This window comes from Erythrolamprus reginae, chromosome 1 (assembly GCF_031021105.1).
Source record: "Erythrolamprus reginae isolate rEryReg1 chromosome 1, rEryReg1.hap1, whole genome shotgun sequence".
NCBI lineage: Eukaryota > Metazoa > Chordata > Lepidosauria > Squamata > Dipsadidae > Erythrolamprus > Erythrolamprus reginae.
Window position 1 is genome coordinate 169,706,059 of NC_091950.1, and position 21,275 is coordinate 169,727,333.

The 21,275-nt window shown below is 34.9% G+C and overlaps 1 protein-coding gene across 1 annotated transcript in view; it reads right to left on the reverse strand.

Annotated features, from left to right (window-relative positions):
* Positions 1 to 604: 604 nt before the first annotated feature.
* The window catches only part of LRP1B (LDL receptor related protein 1B), a 1,143,506-nt gene continuing 1,122,835 nt past the window's right edge, over positions 605 to 21,275 (reverse strand). Inside the window, exons 88-92 of the mRNA XM_070731453.1 lie at positions 15,302 to 15,378; positions 13,760 to 13,850; positions 10,388 to 10,526; positions 6,040 to 6,138; positions 605 to 1,895 (exon numbers count right to left, since the gene is read on the reverse strand). Of these exons, the coding sequence (XP_070587554.1) occupies positions 1,755 to 1,895; positions 6,040 to 6,138; positions 10,388 to 10,526; positions 13,760 to 13,850; positions 15,302 to 15,378 (547 nt within the window). The 3' untranslated portion in view covers positions 605 to 1,754. The remainder of the gene's footprint in view (positions 1,896 to 6,039; positions 6,139 to 10,387; positions 10,527 to 13,759; positions 13,851 to 15,301; positions 15,379 to 21,275) is intronic.

Genomic DNA, 21,275 nt, shown 5'->3' on the forward strand with positions numbered 1-21,275 from the left:
TGCTTATGTAATACCTTTGTGTATTTATTGTGTTCGGTCCAAAAATGAAACGTATCATTTTATTAAAGGAAGCCAATATTTTTAGAGATATATAACACCTAGAAATATAGGCAGCATGACACTTTTAAATTTTAACCAAGTGAAATGAAATTAAGAATCAAACAGTTTTAAACTGAGAAACTGAAAAGTTTTGCAAAATATGCATAATATTGTTCAAGCAAAACTGCACTTGTATTTACTTGAATCAAGTTGTTTTTTAATAAAGGCCTCAACATGGCAAAGTTTAGAAATAGGTAGTATGCATGCACAGAATACAACAAAAATTCTCTTATAAAACAGTTGTTATTTTTGCAATGTTTGTACAAAGGGAATAGAGCCACCACAAACGTATTTAATCTGTTAGATTAATAGATTATGACAGCTAAAATCAGCAACATGTAGCCGAGGAATGAAAAGCCCTCTAGTTCTCTGAATATCAGTGTGAGAAATATTTTGTGCCTTAAAGTGTTTAGAAAATATTCCTTGGGTGGTTATCTTTTAACACCCTAAACAAATTGTATGACATCTTTCTGTCACAATTAAAAAAAGGCAAATATTGTATTCATTTTGTTTTTTTCTTTTTATTCTTCATAACAACATAAAATAAGCTAATACCAGAGAAAGTGCTGGAAACTGATTACATTTTTACACTCTCCATAATTGAGAATGTGATCTTGAGGTTTGTTGAAGAAATTTTAAAATTTATCCACACTTGTTTTTAAATAAATGTGTTGACTGATACAAAAGAATGAAGACTTGTTTGCTGTAATGTTTCTGTGAAAGGGTTGAGTTTCCTCCCTCCTCCTAAGAATCTGGTTCTCCATGAATGTGCTTATGGCTTTTTGCTCTCCTGACAACATAGGAAAACTCATCATACACAAAGTGTGTTTGTGACTGATTAAAGAAATGCATAAAGTTGTGTGCAGGCATGACAATGCCCTCTTAGGATCCAAGTGTTCAGGACTGCAGAAGAGGCCTTTTCACACATCTGTTAAGGTCTCACCACTTGCAAGTGGTATATCACTAAGTTCACTAAGATTTTGCTAAATATGAAGAATTTTTACATGGTATATATGTTTAGTATAGCTTGGACAATCACTGAATCTCCAAAACGGAATAATCTGTGCTCATGCAGGCCATTAGATGTTTTCTATAGTACTCATAGCTTCTTTGCAACCTAAAGCTAATTGGAAAAGCAAGTTATGTTTAATTGTGAAATTAGCTCCTCTATAGTTTTAAGGTTCTGAAGTGAATTTCTAATGAGCACGAAGAGAGTAAACAACCCAATCATACTTCCACTATCTGAAACAAAAACGAATTCACACACTGTACTACAGTCTTCAGACCATATAATGGAAAAGTGCAGATATTGTCTTCAGTAGATTAAGTAAAACCAAAGGAAAAATTCATACAAAATAGATTGCCCATATTCACACTACAAAGAATTTCTTCAAATTTTTAACAAATTCAGAGTGTGTTATATCAGCAGCATTGTTGCAAATTGTACGGTAGTGCAGGTTTTTTTTCTTCATAAAAATACCATACAAATGGTCAGTCAAGTCATCAGCAAAAGAAAGACCCAGATAACCACCAACCAAATTGAAAAAATATCCAGAGGTAATGCTGATGCCAAAACAATTATAATACTGTTGGTACATAGAAAAGTAATCCTTATATTTTATACATTTATACAGTATACAAAAGATTACAGTGGATTATGCCACAGTCTCCCTTATGCCAATATCTATTTTCTTTGGAAGAAGTTCTTTCCTTTCATCCATGCTTGCTAAGGAGTTTCGGCAATTCTGTCCATCCATGTATAACTTTGCATATACTGGATTCGAATAATTTGTTGGCTGAAAACAGACAAACATATTGTTATTTAGACTGTTGTAAGTCCCCTGAGTAAATGCTTATCAGAAAAGGAATATGACATGCATTTATTTATCTAAATTTGATAAATAAATAAAACATCATAAAACACTAAGGGGTTATTTTTAAGCCAAGAAATAGAGGCTGTTATAATATTTCATCTGAGACCCTTTGTACATCGATGATGACATACAACAAGGGAGAACCTAAATTTATCTGGAGCAGAAGAGGGGAACATCATAAATGTTCCAGCTGATTATTTGCTTTGCTTTACAGTAGACATACTCTTCCTTTATGGACCATGAATGACTGTTAATGCTTGACAAGTCCCAGAGGATTCTTATCTGGAAGTCGATTAAATAAATTTATTCAATTCCCTAGCAGAGATATTAATAAAACACCAGCTATGTAAAAAGTAATAAACGGAGAGGGATCTAGATGAGCTCCTTTCCCTATCTAGATGTCGATTGAAGCTTGAAACAAGCTATTAAAACATAAAGGGCAATGTTTAATCTTTACCAAGCCAAAACAGTGATGGTTTAACTTCCAAGATACTTATAATGGTTTATTTTAAACCCAAGTTCTGTTGTTAGATAAATCTGGAATTAGCATTTGTATCACCAAGCTACTATTAAATAAAATAGAGAAACAGAAGCAACTAACATCAACAGACAATGTTATGGCTATCTTTGGACTACTGTATATATTTGTATCCATTAATATTATGTGCAAAGTTTAAACTTAGTGCATTTAGACTTACAAGGGCATATGTTCAAATAGAGTTTTTCCCTTACCAGAGGGCTATTGTTAGAAGTATAGCAGAAAAGCAAAAAAAGGGCAATGTGCATGAAAGGGCCAAGTGATGATACAAAGAGCAGATGGAAAAGCAATTTTTATTTGAATTATGTTGGTAAAATCCAATATTGTGCAAAGGGCTTGAATAATTAAACTTTCTCCTTGCCTATATCTCCCTTCAACTTGAGTACCACTAAAAATTCCTGTTTGGGGAATCAATAGAACTTATAGACTGTGCAACTATACTGCAGTGAGAAGGGAAATTGTAAATTCAAGAGTTTAATGTGACTGCTACAACATTCCTCTGCCTAATATGAAGTAATTTACCTTGTTTATTGCACCTTTGAAACTTACGACTTCAACCTTCTCAAATAGATTTTCAGGGGAAACAAAGGGCTTCATGGTGAAGAACATGAAAGATGTGAATTTATGTTTAATTTATGAAACATTGCATTTTGTTCTAAATGTTTGTTTCTATTGACAATAATTTTGTGAAGCATAAATACAATACGTATTGGCTCTGATAGCTACCAATCCCCTACAGAAACAGAGACAATATACTGTAGCTCCTAATACAAGCTGATGGGGAATACACCCCCCCCCCCCCCAATATTCATGTTCTAATTTAGATTTCTAAAAACAAAATGGAGGACATGATGGATTTTGGTGAGGCTCAGTTTAGCTATTTGTTTACTCTTATTTTATGGTCTGTATATATTGTACATTTCTCTAACTGTACTGTTCAAAAGGATTTAGCTAGTTGCATAGTTGAAATAATTCTGTTCTATGCTTTAGAATACAATATCTGATACCATAAAAATTAAGATTTATTGAAATTGCACCTGGTCAAGTAAATGAATTGGCTTCTGAAAAATATTTTGCTGATGTGGTCTTTTTTCAATCATAAACCTAGCCAGAATTTCAGATTACAGGTCTGCCACAAATTGCTTCATATTCTTTATTCAGACACTCATGATTCAAACACTGAGATAAACAAAGGTCATCCTGCTTTTCAGCCCGCTGAGAGCTATATTGGAAAGATTCATAGCATGAATTCATGATTGAATTCACATTTTTAGTCTTCAAACTCAATTATTGTCATTATTGTCACATGTAACCAGTCCTACTTTCCCTTGTATTCATACTAAAGAATAAGTACTATTAAATATGCACAGAATTAAGGTGTATTCTTAATGGGTTTTATGCAGTATAAAATTGGCTGAAATACAATAATTCATGGTCCGAGAAGCTCAGCATAAAAACATAACAAAGTCCCTTACATTATTCCAATCACCCAATCTTTATTTTGTAAAAAAAACCAATCTAGCATTTTTTTATGAAGAAGAGTTGAATATAAAATTCAGAATTAAATTCATGAAAAATGAGTTTCAGTTACAGAAATCATGTAACACACATGAAAAATGGGTATAAATATATGCATCTTTGCCAATTAGGATGGTTAATAACAACATCACTCATATTTAAAACAGTTCAAAGATTTTCAACATATTTTTTAAAGATAATGGATGCAAATGAATAAACTGAGAAATTAATATTTCATTGCCTTATTTGAAAACATATTTTGAATGTGATTTCAGTGCATCTATCTTTTTAAAATTGGATATATTGTGTTCATGAAATTCTATCAAAACAAAGCACATATTTATGAACATGTAAGGTTCAAATGCTTTTGGACTGCCATCATGTCTTCTCTGAGAGAACATCCAAGAAGTCCACAGACTTTTCATATTTCTTTCCATGAAACTACAATGGAAGATAATCTTGCCAATGTAAGATATGTTCTTCCATATTAAGCCTTTGGAAAAGGTTGAGCCAGTATTAGACAAAGTTAGAATCCAAAAAGGAGTATTCTGGAGAATTACGGTATCCATCAATCACAAAACTGGGAGTTCTATGGCAACCATAGAGTCAACATTGTTTGTTGTTCAGATGGGAATATGGGTAGATATGGAGAACCTGAAGAAGAAAGAGTTCTGCTCTTTTCTTCTTTTCATCTTACACAGGTCTGATATCTTTTTAGAACTAAGTTTTGACATTGTTTGCCCTGAAGGAAGAATATTTCTGTTAAGAAATGAAAAATGAAAAGCTATATGAAACTAAATTCAGCACACCCTTCCAATATTATAGACAGTAATTGGTATGTTTTGACTGTGGGAGAAAATCACTACTAAAGCTGCATAGCAAAATATCACCAAACTATAAACTGGTGTGCCATGGCATATTCTTATTACCTTTTGAGCAATAAAATAGATGTGATGTTAATTATGGGAATATAGTTAATGTGTAAGTTGAGTAAGTTTGTATTATGCAAAATAATAGACGTATCAATTCATTTTAGCTAGAGTCTGTTCTGTCTGGGTGCCCCCAGACTTCAACACCAACTGGAAAAAGCAGCCAGACACGCTGGTAAAAGCAAAAGCACTTTATAGTTTGAAAAATAAACACAGAGAAAAACCTGTTCTTCCCAACAGGCAGGCTATGAGACTTCACAGCAGAGTCCTGATGGCCAGACAATACAGCAGACTTCTTGCTGGCACACCCACCACTGTAGAGAATAAGACCCACACCTTTTTCCCCCAAGGTTTCAGTATTCAAAGTCACAAACCAGAATTCCAAGACGCCAAAGATCACAGCCAGGTCCCAGGACTCCCAAAGATAATACTCCACAAGCCAGGAAGGGTGGGTCTGCCTTTTCAGCCTTTCCAGAGAGCACCACACCCAAACCCAGCTGTTGCCTCTTTAGTGCTGAAAGTACCTGGCTAATTGTCCCCTTCGTTGTGTGGCTCTTCTCTGCCGGAGATCTATGATTGCTTGTGCATTTTCATCTAAGGAATCCAGGCTGCTTGCTGGGGAGAGCTCCCCCGAGGGGGACTCTGGCTGTCCTCCCTCTCCCTCAGCCTGAGATTCCTCCTCCCCGTCTGCCTGAACCTCCTGTTCCTCATCCTCCCCCTCTGAGCAGGAAGCCGGCAGAGGATCAGCCGTTCCCTGAGGGGCCTCAGACGGAATCACAACAGAGTCTAGAGGCCATCTCAATTTTTTTGCAACCCACATGTGATATCCTTATTATTCTACATAAAGCAAACATACATAACGTACATTTAATTAAATTTCCGTAATTAAATTCCCATATCTACTTCGTTCCTCAAAAGGCAACAAGAATATGTTGCCTAAATATGGTAGATCTAGTTAATATGAAAAAAAAATATTCAGTCAATATTTCTGACATATATGTGAGAAAGTGTAGAAACATTTGTAACTATTGGAAGAGCACTGTGATAGAATGAAGATGGAAAATAAATTATTGTTTCTCACCCCTGCTGTTAGAGGTCCTTTCAGATCAGAGTTTAGGTAGATGGGTGGTGCCGTATGGGGGAGCTTGAAGACTGTGGTACCTCCCCCTATGTATCTGCCCTGCATTCAATAAAACATGTTTCAAAATTTAGTTTCTGATTTTAAAATAATACCTCTCCCCCCTCCATTCTGAAATTTAAGTGAGCAAATAGTGAGGGAAAACACATGCTGTAATTTTTTTCCACTTACAGAAACAAACAAAATAAAAGAGCTTTTTCTTAGATTACTTAGATTACATTTAAGAAGATATTCATACTGAAAACATAATGGGATCAAGTTATTTTTCATTTTGTGAAGGATGTAGGAAGAAAACCAAGTATAGTATTGTTCATACTTTACTGATTAAAAAATGCCATTATATCTGATCCATTACTCAGCCACTGTTTGGAATGGCATAACATAGTTTTGTATTAAGGAAGGCCTATCTTTCAGGAATTCATAGAGATGAATCAGGTACAAGCTGGTACAGGAGATGAGCCTGTAGTCTAGAGGCTAAGGCCCCTGCCTTACAAGGCAGAGCCCCAGGTTCAAATCCTAGTAAGGGTGTGGCTACCTGATGAGGGCAAAGAAGCCTGAAATAGTAGTCTCCCTTCCTTTTCATTATCAGCAAAAATATGTTACATCGTCATCATCATCATCATCATCATTATTTACTTAAATTTATATGCTGCCCAATTCCAATAGGACTCTCTGGGTGGTTAAAAATAATGATGGTTACTAATGTAATATTAAGGCAATGAAAACAACAATTAATATAAAATACATAAAAGCCCCCAAAATACACTCAGTCATTCCTAATCCCAGGCCTGCCGGAAAAAAAGCCAGGTCCTTGCGACTTCCTGGAAAAGTTTAGCAAAATACCAATGAAGAAGAAAAATAACAGTTCTCAAAAGAAACCAGTGTGGCTGTAAGAAGAACTCTCTGATAAATTGAAAGACAAAAAGACAAGTATAAAATGTGGAAAAAGAGGCAAATAACTAAGGCAGAATATTAGCAAATATTGAGCCTGTAAAGTGAGGAAAGCTAAGGCTCACAATGAACAAAGGCTTGTGACAAAAGTAAAAAATAACAACAAAAAAGCTTCTTCCAACATGTTAACAACAGGAAAAAGGTTAAGGAAACAATTGGTCCATTGTTGGGAGAAAGTGGCAAGAGGGTGACAAGCAACAGGGAGAAAGCAGAACTACTTAACTGATTTTTGCATTTGTCTTTACATAAAGAAAAAAACCCCCATCCAACCTATCAAAAATAACACCACAAAAACAAATTAGGAACATAAGTTAAAATAGGGAAGAAAATGATAAATGAACACATATCTACCCTAGATGAGTTCAAATCACCAGGACTACATGGATTACACCCCAAGGTTCTGAAGGAACTTGCAGACGAGATCTCAGAACCACTGAACTATATCTTTCTAAGATCCTGGAGCACCAGGTAATTGCCAAAGGACTGGAAGGGGGCTGATGTAGTTCTCATCTTCAAAAAAAGGGGCAAAGATAGGCTCAAGACACAGAAGAATCTCGACAGACTTGAACACTGGGCGCTATTTAACAAAATTAAATTCAATGGTGAAAAAAGTAAGGTTTTTAGTCAGGCATTTAGGCAAGAAAAACAAAATTTACCGGTACAGAATATGTGGCACCCTGTTAAACAATAGTAACTGTGGGAGGGATCTTGGAGTCCTAGTGCACAATCATTTAAATATGATTCAGCAGTGTGCAGAAGCTAACAAAAAAGGCAATACAATTCTAGGTTGCATAAACAGAGGGATAGAATCAAGATCACGTGAAGTGCTAATACACTTTATAATGCTTTGGTAAGGCCATACTTAGAATACTGCACTAGGTTTTGGTCGCCACGACGTAAAAAGTATGTTGAGACTCTAGAAAGAGTGCAGAGAAGAGCAACAAAGATGATTAGGGGACTGGAGGCTAAAACATATGTAGAACAATTGCAGGAACTCGGTATGTCTAGTTTAATTAAATGTTCCAATATCTCAGATGTTGCCACAAAGAAGAGGGAGTAGAACAATTAATCAGTGGAACACTTGTCTCCAGAACTTGTGGGTGCTCCAATTGGACATTTTTAATGTTGGATAACTATTTGTCTGAAGTGCTGTAGGGTTTACTGCTTAAGCAGGGGTTGGGCCAAAAGATCTCCAAGGTCCCTTCCAACTGTGTTATTTTGTTATGATTGCTTGTTCCCCTCATTTTGGAAAAAAAATGTTTCTTTGATGTTATCCCCTCCCCCCCCAAAAAAAGGAGTGGAGGGAGGAAATTTCCAGCAATTGTGACTGTCATCAACTTTCCCAGAGTTCTTTAGCAACCCTGTTGCTCTGTTCAAAACCACTATACTGTACTGTTTACGAGTCTGTGTGACTCGCACCGAAAATTCTTTATTTTAAGTGCTTATATTTGGTCAATTTGAAAACTTCTTTCCCTTGAAAACTAGGCTGAACATATATGCACACAATGAAATAAAAAATGAAATAAAAAAATAATGCTTATTGGTATATTTTGCTCATAAAAGCCTGCCCCGCCCCCTTTTTTGTGAATTTTTTTCCCATTTATAGATAGTTTTGCCTACAAACAACGTACAATTTTACTAAATTTGGTAAGAAATTTTCAAATTGACCAAATATAAGCACTTAAAATAAAGAATTTTCGGTGCGAGTCAAAAAGACTCGTAAACAGTACAAGTGTGACTTTTTCCCCCAGCAAAAACTAAGCCCCCCCCCAAAAAAATTATCATAGAGAGAACCCCTGAAATGATGAAAAGTCATGAAATATCAAGTTTCAGAAATGCAGGGAAATTTTTTTACAGGGTCTCAAACTTCAATTTCATGTTGCACAGACTCAAACAGAACAGCAGGGTTAAATGGAGACCCATAGAACTTCAGGGACATGATGTGGTTCCTGGGTAGGACTGCTTCTGGCCACGATTCTGCGCATGCACAGGAAATTGAAGGTGGGCATGCACCTCCACACACGGTCCCCCCCCCGAGCGTTGCAGTAGGGACACAAATGGCTGCCCTTTACTGGCTTTTCCAATATCTTATGGCCTGCCACAAGGAAGTGAGGGTCAACTATTCTGTAAAGCACATGAAATCTGGACAAGAAGCAGTGGATGGAAATTAATCAAGTAGAGAAACAACCTAGAACTAGAGAGAGATTTCCTGACAAAACAATTAATCAGTGAAATGCCTTGCCTTCAGCAGTTTTGGATGTTCCAACACTAGAGATTTTTAAAGAAGATATTGGACAGCCACTTTGCTGAAATGGTATAGGGTTTCCTGATTAAGCAGGGGTTACTAACCTAGAAGATTCACCAAGACTACTTTTCAACTCTGTTATTCTGCCGGTGGCCCTTCCATCAGTAAAAGTGTTGTGGCCTGTTGCCCGCCAGCCCCTTTGGCAGCTGAATCAGATGAGGAGGTGATGTGTAAGTCAGGGCCAGCATCAAGGCAAACTGAGAGCTCCGAGAGGGAAGAGGGAATGGAGTTGTCAGAAATAGAAACAGAGGCAGAGCCCAGGCCATTCATTAGCCCTCAGATAGAGAGTCAACATCTCCCAGGTCTGAAGGTGGCTGATGAGGAAGAGGAGGAACAGCTGGATCTAGTGCCTGATGCGCTGATGCACAGAAGGCAAAGATGGGGAGAGGAGTGGAAATATATGGGCCCTCCTTGGAATGGAAGAACCACAGTTGCTAGCAAAGCCCCACTCTAGCTCTGGGGATAAAAGGCAGGGGGAGGAGATGAATACATGTGGCAGATAACTATTCATCTTCCTGCCAGTCAGCCATGGATAATCTGCACTTCCAAATCCTGTCTGGAAATTATCAGAATTCTTCTTAGAATCTGCAGTACTTTCTCTTCCCCCCCACCCCAGTTGTGTGTGTGTGTGTGTGTGTGTGTGTGTGTGTGTGCTGCTGGAAGAAAGTGAAAGAGCTATCTTCCAGGACTTCCTTTGCAAGTGTGGAAAAAGAAAGAAAGAGACTCCTATTGTGTTGGGACAGTTCAAGAGGAAAGGGAGCGAACATCACTTTACAAAGGACTTAGAAACATCATAACCTTCTGTGAGAGAGTGGCTGCTGGCACTCCTAATAAAGACAATGTTTTGTTACTGCAAAGAGCTTGTCATGTTTGGGAGCTAGGATAGAACAAAAAGCCTCTGCTGGACCATAGATTCTCCCATTACCAAAAGAGTCCTTCTATTCACGTGTAGGCAGTTTTCTATCTTATTCTAGATCAGCAGTTCACTGCTGTGAAGCATGACTGAGAAATCAAAGTAACAGATATTTGATTTACCTTTTCTCGATTTAATGTGAACTCTGAAAGATTCCTCTCATTGTGATTATGCCCCACTTCATACATGTTGTATGATGGGTTTCCAATTTCTACATTGATTCCTCCATTTATTATTGGTTGTCGTCGGATGGTTTTTGTCCTACAATATATAAGAAGAAAATAGAAAATAAAGCTGTATAAAATAATGCATGTTAAAATATTATCCTAAAAACTCCCAAGCTATGTCTATATTGCGGAGGGAAATGCAAATATTTACATGCTACTTATACAAATGCTCGTTCAATGATAATATTGACAGAAAATTCATTCCCTTTCTCCATGGCAGTTCCTTGAAGTTTGGTTTTAAGAAGTTTTCCCCCCTATTTCACAAGTATCCCAGAGTAACATCATTCATTTCATGGATTTCATAACTCTCTTCATAATGATGATTCTATTTTCAAATGCCTGTTTGATGCATTCATTAGGTGTTTAACTGCCATATCAATTTATCAATTTAATAAATACTTTAAAAAAACACCTCTGTTTAATCTCTGTTCATATCTTTTGCCAATGTAATATTTTTCCTTGCAGACAAGCTGTACATCAGAAGCAGGAACCCAACCAGAAAAACAGTTGGACCACTCAATGACAATGGTCAGAAGGGGATAATCAGAGAAGACAAGGAAATTGCTGAGAGACTAAATGACTTCTTTGCCTCCGTTTTCATCGAGGAGGATAGAGAGCATTTGCCTGCCACTGAATTAGTTTTCCCAGGGAGGGAATTAGAAGAATTAAACCAGATAGAGATAAACAAGGAAGATGTTCTTGCATACCTGTCTAAACTAAAGGTCAACAAATCGCTGGGTCCAGATGGCATTCACTCTAGAGTTCTCAAGGAACTCAAGTGTAAAATTGCTGAACTTCTAGCTAAAATATATAATCTTTCTCTAAGATCAGGCACTGTAGCTGAGGATTGGAGAGAGGCAAATATAACCCCGATCTTCAAGAAAGGATCCAGAGGTGATCCAGGAAACTATAGACCAGTCAGTTTAACCTCAATTCCAGGTAAAGTGATGGAAACCATTATTAAAGATAAAATTACTGGGCACATAGAAAAACAGGCATTGCTGAAAGATAATCAATATGGTTTCTGCAAAGGCAAATCATGTCTTACTAACATGTTAGAATTCTTTGAGGGTGTAAATAAACACATAGATAAAGGGGACCCAGTTGATATTGTATATCTTGACTTTCAAAAGGCTTTTGACAAAGTCCCTCACTAAAGGCTCCTAAAAAAGCTCTTCAGCCATGGGATTAGAGGACAGTTTTTGTCCTGGATTGCTAACTGGCTAAATTGTAGGAAGCAAAGGTGGCAATAAATGGACAATTCTCTGGATGAAAAGAAGTGAGAAGTGGTGTACACCAAGGTTCAGTTTTGGGACCTTTACTTTTTAGTTTATTCATTAATGATCTGGAAGTAAAAGTAAATAGTGAGGTAGCAAAGTTTGCTGATGACAGTAAATTGTTCTGGGTAGTGAAAAGTGAAACTGATTGTCGGGAGCTCCAGAAGGATCTCTCAAAATTGAGTGAGTGGGCAACAAAGTGGTAAATGCATTTTAAACTAAACAAGTGCAAAGTTATGCACATCGGGGCAAAGAACCCCAATTATACCTACCAACTGATGGGGACCAAATTTTCTGAGACAACCCAAGAAAGGGATCTTGGGGTTTTGGTGGACAGCTCAATGAAGATGTCAACCCAGTGCACAGCAGCAGTAAAAAAAAAAGCAAATTCCATGCTTGGCATGATTAGGAAGGGAATCAAAAATAAGTCGGTAAGTGTTGTATTGCCTCTGTACAAATCAATGGTGAGACCACACTTGGAGTACTGTTTACAGTTCTGGTCACCGCACATCAAGAAGGATATAATGGAACTAGAAAAGGTGCAAAAAAGGGCAACAAGAATGATAAAGGAAATGGAGCACCTCCTTTATGATACCAGGTTGCAACATCTTGGTCTCTTCAGCCTTAAAAGACGGCGTTTAAGGGGTGACTTGATCGAAGTGTATAAAATCATGCATGGGATAGAAAAGATGGATAGAGAAAAATTCTTTTCTCTATCACACAATACTAGGACAAGCAGGCACTTCCTAAAGTTCATAGGTAAGAAAGCGAGGACAAATCAGGGGAAATATTTCTTCACCCAGAGGGTCGTTGGTTTATGGAATTCACTTCCAGAAGAGGTCATGACAGCTGTCAGCCTTGATAACTTCAAGGCAGGATTAGACAGATTCATGGATGCCAATTGTATCGGTGGTTATTGAAACAGATGTCCATGTGCCGCCTCTATGTTGGTTGAGGCGGGCAGGATTCCCTTGAGTACCATTTGTTGGGGATCAGGGGAAAGGGAGGGTCTTGCCTTCTCTTTCTGCTCAAGATCCCCATGGACAATTGGTGGGCCACTGTGTGACACAGAATGCTGGACTCAATGGGCTTTGGCCTGATTCAGCATGGCTCTTCTTATGTTCATATGTGCTTTACTTTATGTTCCCGCTGCCTGAAAAATCTACTGTATAAAGGGAAGATTTATTTTATTTATTTATTTATTGGATTTGTATGCCGCCCCTCTCCGTAGACTCGGGGCGGCTAACAGCAATGATAAAAACAGCATGTGATAATCCAATAATAAAACAACTAAGATAATTTTTCAAGCTAGTAATCTAAATTAAAATACATTTTCCTTTCAGTTGAACATTATATCCATTTGTCCCTCCACTGACGTACCCATCCTTCATATACACTGCTCAAAAAAATAAAGGCAACACTTAAACAACAGAATATAACTCCAAGTAAATCAAACTTCTGTGAAATCAAACTGTCTACTTAGGAAGCAACACTGATTGACAACCAATTTCACATGTTTTTGTGCACATTCAACGTGGTACAGAAAAAGAGTATTTATTAAGAATATTTCATTCATTCAGATCTAGGATGTGTTATTTAAGTGTTCCCTTTATTTATTTATTTTAACAGTATTGTTGCTCATCTCACAAAACCTAACTGTGGGTGGCATACAATAAAAAACCATGAAAACAGCAATATAAAAACTGTTAACACTAAAAAAAATATGAAAGAACAGGGAGATGTCAGTAGATATTAAAAGCAATGGAGCCAGTTCAGCAACTCACAATTCCTTTGGGATTTCCAGGACTGATGATAAAATCAAATTTTGGGGGAGTGACAGAAAATTAAAATGAATGGAGACAATCTCACTTAAGGGAGAATGATCTTCATAAGGCAGGTGCCAATTTGTGGAAACCTCTTTGCCATATCTATGAAGCGATTTTTGCCAAAAGCTTAGCAAAGGCTTAATAATAAGAAGAAAAATACTTACCTTCGTTTTCTTTTACAGAGGAGCAAACCTATTACCAAAGTAGTAATCAAAGTCACCAAGAGGACCAAAGGAACAATGATTGCAATGCTTCCTATAATAAATAATAGAAACATGGCTATGAAGCTAAGACTGGGAAAGCTAACTTTGAAAAATACATCATCAAACATACATCTGTGTCGATTGTATCATCTTTTAACAAACAAATGAGTTAATAACATTAAATACTGCACAATATCTGAAGAGTTGTATAACGTATCAGGTTTCAATATATTAAATTACTTTATTATATTGTTGCCATAGTTTGCCTACCTATTTCTAAACACCAACTCAAGGCTCCTTTTAATAAAATAAGTATTAAATAAATCAAATTCATTGTGTTTATATCTGACAATCTTCTCATCAACCTACCTCTGTGAATAAATCTGTCAATTAATCTTCTATTTCATTAATTTGTCATAGAAGAGCATGAGACTCCCGATTAGAGGAGAGTGGTCATGACACAGCATAAACAGAGAATAAAATATCCTATCTGTCAAGCATAAATGTATGTCAAGCATAAATGGCTCTTGAAAGTTAATAAATCAGGCAATGCAGCACTTGGAATGTAAAGGCAAAAAGGTGATTCAGAGGATATAGGGCCCTTTCACATAAAATCTATTTCCAATTACTATCATCAAATACATATCTTTCTAATAAGCAGCACTATGCCACGAAAAAGTGTAACTGTTTAGGAAATTTTAAATAATGCTACTGTATGTGAGCACTCTCATGCATTTGAATCAGTGATGGGCTACAAAATTTGTAGTACCACACTGTGGGCGTGGCTTATGCATTTTGTTTCAACATCTTTCAGTGCAAATTGGGTGCTCTGGGGTGGAGCTCCAAATTTTGCTACCAGAACTGTGTTCCTGACCGTTCCCGTAGGAGCCCATCACTGATTTGAATGCATGTTTTTGCTTTGATACATGAAATTACAAAAAAACATATTTGACCATTAATTATCAGAAAATAATTGAATGAGACACACCTCTCTCACCCTACATATCATAGTCATATTTTGTGTGTTTGAAGGTTACGTAATTGAGGCCACCAGACTCAACCTTTACTGATTTGAAAGTTACCTGTGGGGCTAATTCAGATTACTCAAATTTGTGTTATATGTTATTTATTACTAAATATTACTGATTGCTGAACTCTGAAGTCAGAAAGATGATTTAGTCATAATTTAATTCATATTTATTAAAAGGGTCAAATTCAAGTAATTAGATATAGACCTAGCCCATCCTAATTCTTCCATATGACCACAATTTCTCTGATCCTCATATCCTCATTTTCAATTATATTCAAGCTGCCATTTTTGCTTCTCCAAATCTACAGCTTTCATTCTTTTTTTCTTCTTATTAAATAATTATCTTGCATATTGAACCTTTATTCCTTTTCTCTCCTCCCATTCTGCATAAGTGCAGAAATTATAAAGACAGTGAGCTCCACAATTTTAAACATATAATATTTAAATGTGAGTATTAATTAAACACAACTTACTTGTACTGATATTATCAGATTTGCTGCTCTTAGGAGCTGGCCTTTCACACTGTGTACCTGACCAATTTGTAGGGCATCTAAAATAAATAAAAATAAAACATTAACTCAGAGCAACAGTTTTCTACATAAATTATTGTATTTCTGAGTATCAAATATTATACTTTTTGATAGATAGACATAGATATGATATTTAATTTAATAATAAACATTTTTGATTAATTATCATAAAATTAGAACAAAACCTAAATACAAGCCATTATAAAGGTCTTTGTTAATAGATGGTTTTATATTTCAAAACAGAAGTAATCAAAGTTAGCTAAATAATAACATCTGGGGTTTACAATGTTTTCAAATTTAAAATGAATTTACTTTCAGTTAATAGCTGATCAAAATGGATTATATTTATAGTCTGGATTATAACAGTAACAATTACTTCTGTTTTACGTTTGCAAATTAAAAATAAAAATTAAAAAGCCTTATTAAATGACAGTTTTGGATAATATTATCCCTGAAATGAACATCTTGTTTCATGCTACATAACCTAGTGCTAGGTTTTAACTGATTAAATACTTTTATAAAAGCTTTGATTTAAATTTTATTTTATTATTGAATTTACACTAAATTCTTCTTTATATTCTACCATTAAAGAGGGCTTACAGTGATTAAAAATATAGTAGAAAACATTAAAAATGCAACTAAATTAAAACTAAAAATCAATCATTAAAATAGTTTTACAATTACAGATTTGGCCACAGAGGTGATGTTATCATTTCCCTAAACACTTAGAGAATAAAGAGTCAAACAGATCTCTTGAGGCACTGCTTCCAAATGTTGGGAGTCACATAGAAGAAAGTTCTGTCTTTCTATCAGCCCTTCAAGTTAGGCCAGGTCTGTAATCAGATTCCATCAGTTTGATTGAACTATATTTACTCTATAGACTGTGGTAACAAATCCTGAAAACCTGATTTATTTTGTCTTCCTTCCCCCTTCTAAATTAGAATATTGCCAGTCTTTCTTTTTTCTAGGGTCAAGGTATGCTTTTGGAAGTGTAATTATTTCAGCATAGTTTTGACTATTACTACCCCAAATCATGACTGTGGCTCTCTTGGTACCCAATAAGCCAAGCTGCCCTCTTGAGAAGCGTGTCTCCTGTTGATCTAGGTAAATATCAGGAGTCTCCAAGATTGGGTGAGGTATTTAGTTTTAATATATTCATTTATTAAAAGCTATAAAGCAGCACCTACTTACAATCTGCATTGCCTAATGCTTACTGAGAAACACATAGATCATTATGATTAAATGACTTCTTTTTCAAATCTTTTCATTTTTCTTCACTCACATTAATTTAACCCATACATATAATTGTCTGAAATATCTCCACTTAATCGAGTGGCAAACTATTGTCTTTGCATGCACTATTTAACACTGTCAAGGGGATTAGGTCATCAAGAGTGAGGAATAATAACAAATAATTGCCCTGGTTGAAAGCAATTTCCTATGTTCCTAATGAGATGATAGAAGTGCCATACTGGTATGTCTCAACCTTTCAGCTTCATTCTAAACTTCAAATAAAATCTAATTCCTTTAAACTTAGTTTAAAGCTTTTGAGATAAAATTTGATTGCTATTACTTTTTTTTTTTTTTAAATCTTCAAATAGATCATCATTAATATATAAGAAAAAAGCATGCAAAATAATTAGTGGTACACATTTTCTGACTTTTATGGGGGGGGGGGGGAAATCTATAGTTCCTAAGAGTTGACATCTATTGGATGGCACATAATCAATTTTTCATTTAAAATATGCATGAAACACCACAATTTTGAACATTAATACTTCAAGAACATTATGCAACTCTAGAAGAATATTGTCCTTTCTAAAAATTATACATATTATATATATAAAGGAGAACAAGCATCACAGAATCTTGCCAATTTAAATACACATGTAACTTCAAATCTTCTTTAACCAGATTTCTTCCAATTTTTTTTAATATAGCATGACATATAATAAGTAACAGAGAAGTAGAAAGTTCATTATATGCTAAACAAAATAACAATAACACAATAATATCACGTAACAATTTTGTTTAATAACAGTCTTATTTTCAATGATAAGAGAATATCACAAATTATTTCATAGGATGGACTTTGGGCAAAATTTCTTCAGGTGATAGAAGCAATATATAATGAACAAACAGCAAGAATAATAATGAATGGAAAAATGACTGATAAGATTGATATTACTAAGGCAACAAGACAAGGCTGCCCACTATCACTGTTATTAATCTTGACATTAGATATATTAAATAGAAATATAAAAATAGACAAGGAGATTATAGGACTTAAAATTAGAAATGAAGAATATAAATTTCAAGCATTTGCTGATGATTTGGCTTTTATACTTGAGGATCCAATTCTATCAGGACTGAAACTTTTATGTCAAATACTGTAGACAGATGCGGAGAGGTTGCTGGATTAAAAATTAATAAAGACAAGACAAAAATGATTGTAAAGAATATGATAAAAAGTCAAAAAATGGAACTAATAGAGCTTCTGGATATACAGTTAGTGAAAAAAGTAAGATATTTGGGGATCTAAATGTCAGAAAGATGTTCAATACTCAAGGAAAATAATTATATAAAGCTTAAAAAACAGATAGAGAAAGATTTTGAGAAATTGAAGAATCTCCAGTTATCATTAATGGGCAGAATTGCATTAATTAAGATGAACATACTACCAGGTTTACTCTTTCTATTTTCAACAATACCAATTACAATTGATAAAACCTTTTTAAAATGAGATTAATTAAAAAATGATGAAATTTATTTGACAGGGGAAAAGACCAAGGATTAATTTAAAAATCTTATAGGATGCAAGAATAAGAGGTGGTTTATCAAGCAATTAGAAAAGCAAGGCATAAAAATAGATTGGTATATGAATATACAGTTACAAGCAAGATATAAAGAAGATATTAACACAGAGAGAATGAATTTAGAAACCACAAAATTAGATGATGTTTTATTTGGACTAGAGAAAAAGTTGATAAAGAAATTTTATAACTATTTGCTGTCTATTGCATTAGAATTTGAACAAGTGAAGGACACTATGATAAAATGGATGAAGCATGCAGGACATACAATAGATATGAATATGTGGCAGCAATTATGGGAAAGGAATTATAAAATGACAAAATCAACAATATTTAAAGAGAATATATATAAGATGTTTTAGAGATGGCATATGTCGCCAGAGAGGTTAACAAAAGTACTAGGGAATATTATGGATTGTGCTGAAAGGAATAGGCTTACTATGAAAGTTAAAGAAGATTCAGAATTTTATAACATCTGGGGGAAATTTTATGGATTGAAAAGAAAAAATAGATAAACAAATAATCATTTTGAAGGTAATGTAGAGGAAATAGAAATATGATTGTAAAAACCCGGTTGACAAAAAGAGAAAGGGAGGCAGCATTAGATAATTATGTAAAACATACTTAGAGGAGTTTAAGATTTAAGAACATGAAGGTTAGAATTGGAAAAAATGTGTAATCTTTTTTCTCTTTTAGACTAAAACTAGTTTCTTTTAAATAATATTATTTTTCTTGTATACATTTTTTTTACTTTTATTAGTTAAGCTGTTAGATGGAGTAAATATTGTTGAAATGAATTAAAGATGTTTTATTAATGATCTATATAACAAGATTTTTTAAAGTATATGGCTAGGCATTGGTGATATATCTGTTCTTCTCTATGTATGTTAAGCATTGATGGTAAATGAGTTTTCATTTATGTATGTTTTTTTAAGTCTGAGAAAAAATTTAAAAAAATATCCCAGAACAAATTATTTCATAGGAAAAAGAATCTTAGTGGCAGAAAGTGGAAAGCAAAACAAAAAGTGTATGTGAGAGGGGAAGGAAAGGATTTACAGACTATGAAACAACTATCAGAATTATTAGAAATTCTGAATTCAGAAATTCATAAAAGTGTGTGTTGAAAGTGACTGCTTGTATTTTGATGACAACTTTGCAGCTTTTATTTTCCAAAGGAATATTCTCATAAGAAAAGTCATAAGAAGATTTTTTTAAAAATTTCTGGACTATAGGAACATTTATTATGCTGTGTGTATATGTGTGAGTGTGTGGATGGATGGATACAGAAAGAGAGAGACAGTCACAAGATAATAAGTACATTGGCAGGTATGACTAATGAATATATGGAAATGCTTTTATTAAAAAAATAAGGTGGTATTAACTTCACGGTATGAAAGAATAGAACTATTGCTATTAGACAAGCATGCCATCTGCTTGCTATATCCTCAAAAAGTGGTATTAAAAAGGAATCCTACTTCATTAATAGACTGAAAGAATCTGTCCTTGCAGATTGAAAAATAACATTGCATTAAATGATTATAGCTTATGAAATGGGCAGGTTCATATAAAATGAGAAATTATATTTAAAACTATGATGTATAAGCATGTCGTAAATACAAATGGATACACGCGTCACTAACAAATTACCTAAATTATTGTTTAAGAATTATATAAATAATTATGTAAGTGTTAAATTCAATCACACTATCAGTTGAATGGTTTTAATATAACTCTGTGTGATTGCAACCATTCTATTTTGTTTTTTTAATGTTATTTATTTGTTTATCAAACATTTTGAAGATAGCAGGTATGGGTATAAACACAAATGAAGTAAATACAGATAAATAAGGACAATATGACAGCAGGATAGGGATGGTTAGGCATGCTGGTGCTCTTATGCACACCCTTACAGACCTCCTTGGAACGGATAGTCTAAGGATAAAGTTTTGGGGGTTTGGGGAAGAAATCACAGCTAGATGGTGAATTCCAGGCATTGATCACTCTGTTGCTGAAGTCGTATTTTTTGCAGTCGAGTTTGGAGTAGCTTACAGTTTGTGTCTATTGTGTGCTTGTATATTGTTGTGGTTAAAGCTGAAATAGTCCTTCTGGCACATAATTTTACATTTAGATTGGTTCAAAGGCAGTGAAGTTCTAAGTTGTCTAAGCTCAAGATTTCAAGTCTGGTGGAATAAAATATTCTATTGCAAACAGAAGAGCGGATGATTCTTCTCCTGAAATATTTGTGGACTCTTTTGATTGAATTAATGTCCAATATACAGTGCTGGTTCCAGACAGGTGACCTTTATTCAAGAATTAGTCTAGCTAATGTTTTTATGCTCTAGCTAGCAGTGTAATTTTGCCAGAAAAGAAGCTATGAAAGATTAGATTGACTACTCTTAGTGCCTTTTTGGCAATGCTGTTACACTGGGCAAATACCATACTTTTGGGGGTATTAGATGCACCTTTTTTCTCCCTAAAGAGGGTGAAAATATGGGTGTTTTATACTCCGAATATAGCTTTTTCAAAGCTTATTTTTCAATCCTAAGTAGGTGCTAACAATCTTCCTAGTTCCTACTGGCTTGCAAGCTCTTTCATTGTTACTCTTTCCGAATAATGTTTTTCCAGCCCTAAATCTTTGCAGGGTTTTTTTTTTCATTGCTCTACTTGCTCCGAATAAGTTTCTTTCTAGTCCTAACAAGATGCTAATGATGTTCCCAGCTCTTACTGACTTGCAGACACTTTCATTGTTACTCTCTCCGAATAAGGTTTTTTTAAGTCCTAACCAGGAAATAAAATAATGTGCTGAAATTGAACAGACAAAGGATGCTAGCCAGATGAATACCTGATAGGCATATCCCCCTCCCCTATTTTCCTCCTCCAAAACTATACTCCAAAAAATACAGTAAAGCATTAGATATGAGTACTCTAAGATCCTTGAGTTACAGATACAGTGCAGTTATTTTCCTATACTTATAGATACAGAATTATTCCTGCATTTCTACTAGAAGAGGGAAGAAACTGTTAAAAAAGGAGGGATAGACCCAGGGGTGGGGACGGTTTGGAATGCCATTCCACTGGAGGAAATGGAGCTGCGCATGCAACTC